Consider the following 8,049-nt stretch of genomic DNA (forward strand, 5'->3'; position numbering starts at 1 on the left):
TTGCCCTGGTAGCAGCAGCAGCAGCAGCAGCAACACCACCACCAACACCACCACCACCACCAGCAGATTTTATTGTTGTATTAGTAGTAGTAGTAGTAGTAGTAGTAGTAAAAGTGCATTCCAATCTCACTGACTTCTTTAAAGGCAGAGTCCCAGTAGGTAGATGGATGCAAAAGATTTTCATTTCATCAAATGTGATCATATCTGTTTATAAAGCTATGTTCAGCAACAGCAGATTCATCAAACTGAGGGTTATATTTCAAAATGATGAACTACAGTTGCCCAGTTCCAATCACTCACCTACGAACATTCTGCAGAACACCTTTTTGTCAGATCAGCAATATTTATTATGAACATTACAGCTTCCTCTGAGTCAATAACCCTAACATTCTTGTTGCTTTCCCATTTATCACTTACACTGTCAAAATCTTCACCATCTTCTAATCGTTAATATCCCTTTCTTATAAAGATGCAATAATATCATGACTTCTTGTTCATACGGGTATGGCATGCTGTCATTCTGCTCGTGAAGTACAGACTAAACCATGTAAGCTTGTACTTTGGGCATAGTTTCATGCACCCAAAACTCATAATGGCTACTGGTATTAAAATAGAGCTACTACAAAAATCACTGATCTGCAGAAGAAACACATTACATGTCTACAGCACTGTGACAGCTGTACCCATCACTGTAGTGCATAAACAGAACTGTCACAACAGCTGTACTTGTCCTTGTAAGTGAATGAGTTGTGAGTTCATGACATCATCTCATTTGAGTTCTTTAAAATTCTACATACACTAAATAATACTTTCATGTGGTAAACATTACAAAGGAAACATAATGTGCTAAGCTTTCTTTCTATTTTCTACACACAACTGAAAAACAAACTGAACCTGCAAAATATGAATTATTTTACTAGTCAGCTACATAAATTGCATTGCAGCAACCTCACAACTAATTTTCTTTCAGTATAAGCTAGCAATACAAATATAACTTACTTGTTCTTGACCAGCACTTCCACAAAGAAAACAAACTGCTCGTACTGGGAATGGTTCAGATGCAATTAAAGCAAATCCTAAATTGCAAACCACATCTGGGTCATAGCTCTCCCAAAAGTCTATGGTCATCTGCTGGGAAGATTCCTCTGACCTATCCTTCCCCATAGGAAGAGGCAAGGTATGCAACCTAGTCTGTAAAAGTAAACAAACAGTAAAAGCACTGGAGAGACTATAATACACATGAGAATTGCTTTCTTTGCTTGCTGTTATTCAGTTGTGTGTTTGTCATGCTCACTGTGCAGTTGGGAAATACTATTGGTAAGTAGTTTCTATGATAAGGTCACCACAACTACTGAATCATTATTACTTAAATTAACAGCAAAGTTGCTGAGCTGATTTGAAATTTCATGTCCAAACCATTATCAGCTTACCACAGAATTTGAAGAATCAGAGTACTGCAAGGTTAAAAAGCTGCTAACCAAATTAGAACGAGGAGACAACATCTACTTTGCTCCATGAGATGCGTGTTCTTGCTGGAATGCAAGTAACAAACAATTTTTTAAGATCTATATTTCTTCAGTGACTACCAATCAATGCATGTTCTATAACAGAAACTAGTCAAGATGTAAATCTTGAAGCAATAGTTTCTATGGCCTACAAAATTGTAGAGATTACGACACCTTGTCAGTACATATATAGTACAGAAACTGTTTTGTCTCCATCTCAAGATGACAGACTTTCCCCCTCTGGAAAGACAGCTTTTGAAAGTAACAACCGCAATTCAGAATCTACAAACTGGGTCTTGATCAGAAAGCAGATTGAAATCACCGTGGTGTGCACAGAAACATTCTGTGTTCTGGTACCACTATACAGTCAAACAGAACGCGAAGAAGTATACACCACCATGTTCATTTATTTCTCATCAGTCCGCTAATGCTCAGACAGAAAATTAGTGTGCTACTCACTTGGCATTGCACAGAGTGAGGAGGCCAAGTCATCTTGCTTCCTATTACTAACTGATCGCAACAGACATCTTCAATTTTTAGTTTACTCCAGAGCAGAGATTTCTGTATTGCCAACAGTATTACATCACAAAAACATTAAAAAACAGCAATTCTATGCTGCAAATCGTTTCGTAATACACATATACGGTGAAAGACTACTGAAGCTAGAAAGATTTCCATGGCTGTTCTTTCTTGCAGATATTTACCAACCAATTATTATCTGTTGCTTGATGTTGTCAAAAAAGTTACTTGACCGAGAAACTTTCAATTGCTAGTACAGGCTCTGTAGACATACCTACAGAGAGTTTAGTGTTTCTGATTGACCCACAGCATAAACATCAAAGCTTGCTAAAGACATAACCTAAAATTCCTATGAAGAGACCTAATGATGATTTTCCTGAAGGTAATGTACACACACAATGGCAACAACAGGAGCTTCAGTGTATGCACAAGTGGGACACTGATCACCAGAAAAATTAGCACAAGCAAAACTTGAATTTCAGGAGACAATCTTGGCATACATCGTCCTTCCAAAAGCTGCTGGTCTACTGCTCACCATCCTGTTCCAAAGAAAAATGGAACTTGGGTCCTGTGGAAATTACAGAGCTTTAAATGCTGCCACAGTGCTAGACCGTTACCCAATTCCACATTTACAATATTTCAACTGTCCACTCTCCAACAGAAAGATATTCCCTTAAATCGAACTTATCTGAGCTCGTCACCCCATTTCTGCTACAACAAAAGATGAGCCTAAAACAGCCGTTATCGCACCATTTGCATTTTCTGCACTACTGAAAATGGCATTTGTTCTATACAATGCAGCGCTAATATTCTAACGAATTATTCATACATTCTGAATGGTCTGCCTTTTGTGTATTCCAATTTAGATGATATTCTTGTTGCTTCAACATCAGATGAAGAGCATGTAATGCATCTGCAACAACTTCTTCAATGGCTAGATAAATATCATCTTAACATCAACATAGCAAAATGTGTTTTTGGAGAGAAAGAGAGATCATGGTCATTATTAGGTTTTTGTGTGTCACATCAAGGAATTTCTGGATTGTGAGAAAAAGTGAAAGTAACCAAGAACTTCCATCACCCCAAAACAGTAGCACAACTGTGTTATTTTTTAGGACTGGTGAATTTCTACAGATGTATGCTACCACATACTGAAGAAATCCCAAACACATTTGTTTAACTTGTGCAAAAACACCAAGGGGAAGGATAATCTCCTTGTTACATGAACTGGCAAGCCAGACAAATTGCTCAAGAAGTTAAAAGAAGAACTAGCTAACACAACTCTGCTTCCTCACCCAACTGATCTTCCCTTAATTTTGATGGTCGATGCTTTGGACTATGCTATAGGTGCTACACCAATTGCACATAGGAACACCTGAACTTCTTGCATTTTTCTACAGGTCTCTCACCAATACACAACATAACTTTTTCACTGCACTATTTTTTTTTTTAACTGGGTGATACACTGCACTGAGATTCAAATGAAGATTGTTCATTTAAGAAACATCAAAAACAATTCTTAAATGTGGATGCCTCATTAACTTACAATCTTATGCAATACCTATTATATAACTGCCACACATCTATCTACATTCGACTTCAACAACAAACAAAATTAGTTATTTCTATTACCTTGTATTGTAATGCTGATGCTCTTAGAACAGACACAGTACAATGCAAATAAACTATTGAGCAGAGTGGACAATTCATTGCAAACATACAACATGAAACACAGGACCAAAACTAGTAAATATACAAGAACCGACATGGAAATTAAAACTTACCATAGGGATCCTAAGTCTGCCTTACATTGCTAGTACACAATGGAGCAACTGGAAGTTAGCAAGAACTGACAAAGAGTTATAACATGAGAAGGTGGGGAGGAATGTTTTCTATAACAGCAATAAATATTTAAAAGCTCATTTAAGGTGCATGTAATAAAATTACAGAAGAAAGAAAAACACCGAACAACAAAGAAACATTCTTGCTTTACACACACGAAGATCTGGCAGGATTCCTTTTTTTTATAAAATATGTTGACATAAATTACACGCAAAACTAAATCTGACACAGAGGCATTGTAACAGATTTAACATATTACCAAGAAGTCACTTCTTGTCTGGTATACTGAACTGTGCCCATCAACAATAGTTGGTTTAAAGCTAAAATTGTTCACATAAGTGGGAAAATTTTCTAAGTTTAACATAAACAAAATATTAAAATGTTTGCTGAAACCTTATGATGTCAATACAGACCCTTCCAACACAGCTACAGCCCAAAATAATACCCCAGGCTAATTGTTGCATGAAGTGCTGGGAAGTGCCTATCAGGTCACCAGCATTGTGAAGGCTAGTGCGGGGTTGGCTCAGGTGACTGTTGATGTAGTGGAGTTGCATAGGAATTTTACGAAAGAGGATCAGGAAGTGATTGTGGGTGGGGAGTATGATGTAGGTGGTGAGCTTGAAACAATAGCTACTCAACTTGGTGTCACAAAAGAGCACTCCATGCACTTATCTCAGCGCCATGATCGGCTTCATCTTAATGCTGCAGTCAGGCATGCTGGAGAAGGCACTGATAGTGGAGGGGATGGCTCAAATTGCGCTGGTCCCAGATGAATCTATCAATAGATCGGGTTTCACAAGGTATGGTCTGCACCTCAATAGGTATGAGAAGGGGAGGTTGGCAAAGTTTACAGGTGACAGCATAGTAGGCAGTGGCGGGATCACTCATGGGAAAATTCCTATAGTAGTTGGTGTTAGAGCTGAATCTTTTTTAGACTGAAGTCAGCTGATAGATATCCCTACTTAAAAGAACTCTCCAATAAAGGAATCATCTTCAAAGGAGATCAAGTAGCTAAATAATGAAGCAATTACCATATTTCATCAAAATATGAGGTGTTAGAGCCAAAGTTAGTGAACTTCTTACAGACGTTGACTAACATTATTGGTATATTGGGGCACCACTTAAATAATTTCACAATTTATAGGCCTCCTTTACCAGGATACAGATTAGTTGGCTGTTTTTCAAGGAGTTCTTTGAGGGAATGCGGGAGGGGGGGGGGGGAGGGGAGTGGCCATGTATGTAGAAAGCAGTATTCCATTGGAGTCCGCAGACATATCATGGCACTGCACTGAACAGGTATTTGAATGTTGTGCAGCAACAGTTTAATTTAGTGAAACAAAACTTTGAATTATTGTTATTTATAAGTCCCCAAATTCTGACTTCAGAACATTTCTACTCAAGCTAGAGAGCGTTCTTGGTTCACTTTATAAGAAGTACCAAAATTAGTTGCATGTGGTGACCTCAACTTTAATTTTGTATGTGGGGGAAAAAAAGAAAGAAAGAAAGAATGATGGAATGCATGGGAACAGTAGGACAGACACAGACAATAATTTTATCCATTCTTCATTACAAGACAGGCATTCTGTTAGTAAAACATGGTGCACAAAATTTAACACTAAAAGGTTTCTTGTACTCAAGCAAATGTTATATATAACTACAAACTGTGTATAAAAGCTAATTCAATGGTAATAGAGTTTTTTAAACCTCGTTATGGAACAAGAGTGACAGGATGCTTATAGTGCCGATAACATAGATCTTCCTCTTCTTATGATGCATGTCCACTTCTTCATGCCTATTCTGTCTAAATCAGTTGCAATGCAAACAGTTCTTCAGAGCTAATATTAAACCAAGATCTAATGTTATTGAGCCAGGAAATTCTTCTTCATCCTGGATGTCTCTTTCCCTCGATTTTTCCTTGCAGGATACATTGAAGCAGTTCATATCATTTTTAATTACTCATGAAGTGGTCAAGGTATTGTAGTTTGCGACACTTGATGATGTTGGTCAGCTCCGGGCTTTTGTTAACTCGACATAGAACCTTGATGTTTGTCACTTTTTGAGTCCATGATATTCTCAACATTCTTCTGTATAGCCAGAGTTCAAAGGCTTGGAGTCTGGTAGTGGTTGCCTTTGTAAGGGTCCGTGTTTCCACACCATACAAGACAACTGAGAATACTTTTTCTTGTTCATGGTAAGATCATGACTCTTGAATGCTGAACTCATCGAGTTGAAAACACTCCTCACCTTTCCGATGCGACACTTTACCTCCTCCGAGTTGTCCCATGCTTTGTTAATGATGGTGCCCAGATACGGGTACTGTGAAACTTGCTCTATGCTTGTGCCAACAATGTACAGATTCTCACCTCGAACGTCATTCCTCATGATGATCATAAATTTTGTTTTGTTTTGTTTGTGTTCATGTCAAAGCCTTATTTCTTGCTAGTCTCAGAAATTTTTAACAGCTTCTGCAGCCCTTCCATTGTATCCACAAAAACCATGGTGTCATTTGCATAACAAAAATTGTTGAGTGGGACCCCATTCACTGAGATTCCGTCTTCCATGTCAAGAATGGCTTCTTTGAATGTGTGTTCTGAATACTGGTTAAAGAGTATTGGTTATATTATACAACCCTGCCTGACGCCATGTTGTATTCTCACTTGTTCTGATTGGTCTAGGTTATAGATTGGTTCCAGTATTATTTGGCTATAATTTCTTTCCCATCAATTCCTGTTTCCTTTAGTACTTATTTCATTTGTTCAAGCTCCACATGATCAAATGCCTTCTGATAATGAGGCAAGCACATACATCACAACTGATGTCCCTACATCTTTGGAACAATACTCGTACATTAAATACTGCTTCTCTTGATAACATAGATGGCACAGATAATTCTTTCCTTGACACATTTCTCATGCTCATTGAAAGTTGCTTTCCATTATAACATTCAAAAAAGGGGACCGGCAGTAAAAGGCAGCCTGAGTGTCTGACTAGTGGGATAAGGATATCCTATAGAACAAAGTGGGAATTATATCAAAATGTTAGAAGTAGTCCCAACTGAGCTACAGTAGCCCATTACAAATAGTATTGCAAGGTGCTTAAAATGATATTTCTGTTACCGATAAGTCAGATACATGTACAGTATTTAACAACCACTTTCTGGGCATTGCTGGCGAATTAAATAAAAACTTATGTTTCTACAGGGAATCATATAACTCTCTTAGAAAACACTTTTCTGCGACTGACATATGAAATACTCCTCTGTGTCACTGACAAGGTGGAGATTGAATCAATAATTAAATCATGGAAAACTAAGGACTCTTATGGATATGATGGAGTACCTAGCAGAATATTAAAGTACTGTGCTGCACATGTTAGCTCTGTACTTGGCCATATTTGTAATTTTTCCTTTTAGAATGGTCAGTTTCCCGAATGATTCAGTAGCAAAAGGCGCTTTACAGAAAGGAAGAAAGGGATAATGTAGACAATTTTAGACCTATATCTATGCCTTCAGTGGTTGCTAAGGTTATTGAAAAGGCTGTGTATGTAAGGATAATTAATCATTTTATTTTGCATAATTTGCTATGAAATGTACAGTTCGATTTCAGAAGTGATTTAACAACTGAAAATGCTACATTCTCTTTTATTTGCAAAGTACTGGATGAATTAAACAAAAGGTTTCGAATGCTAGGCATCTTTTTTGATTTAACTAAAGTGTTTGATTATGTTCATCACAACATATTGTTCCAGAAGTTAGACCATTACGAAATAAGGGAAGTAGCTCACAATTGGTTTACCTTTACTTTAATAACAGACAGCAAAAGGTTCTTCTCCACAGTGTCAAGAATGGCTATGATGGGTGGTGGCCTAGTGGGGCGAAACTAACGGAGACAAACTACTAGGTGTTCATATAGATAGTAAACTGCTGTGGAAAGCCAAGTTCAGACCTCGTTCAAGACTTTATGCTGCCATTTTTAGTATTCAAATGGCATCTTAAGTTAGTGATAGTTCAATATGAAAAGTAGGCTACTTTGCTTATTTTCATTCGTTTATGACATATGGTATTATATTTTGGGGTAACTCTTCCCATTCTCAAAGGATACAAGAATTGTACAAAAGTAAGGTTCCCAATGAGCTCTAGGGAAGGTACTAGGCTAAATCCGACTACAGTGCTGTGAGCAGTGGT

At 37.6% G+C, this 8,049-nt stretch overlaps 1 protein-coding gene across 1 annotated transcript in view; it reads right to left on the reverse strand.

Annotated features, from left to right (window-relative positions):
- LOC126297970 (histone-lysine N-methyltransferase trithorax-like) overlaps window positions 1-1,288 on the reverse strand; it is a 116,012-nt gene extending 114,724 nt beyond the window's left edge. Inside the window, exons 1-2 of the mRNA XM_049989286.1 lie at window positions 1,238-1,288; window positions 1,000-1,191 (exon numbers count right to left, since the gene is read on the reverse strand). Of these exons, the coding sequence (XP_049845243.1) occupies window positions 1,000-1,191; window positions 1,238-1,288 (243 nt within the window). The remainder of the gene's footprint in view (window positions 1-999; window positions 1,192-1,237) is intronic.
- Window positions 1,289-8,049: the final 6,761 nt, after the last annotated feature.

Source organism: Schistocerca gregaria, chromosome X, assembly GCF_023897955.1.
Source record: "Schistocerca gregaria isolate iqSchGreg1 chromosome X, iqSchGreg1.2, whole genome shotgun sequence".
In the NCBI taxonomy this organism is placed as follows: domain Eukaryota; kingdom Metazoa; phylum Arthropoda; class Insecta; order Orthoptera; family Acrididae; genus Schistocerca; species Schistocerca gregaria.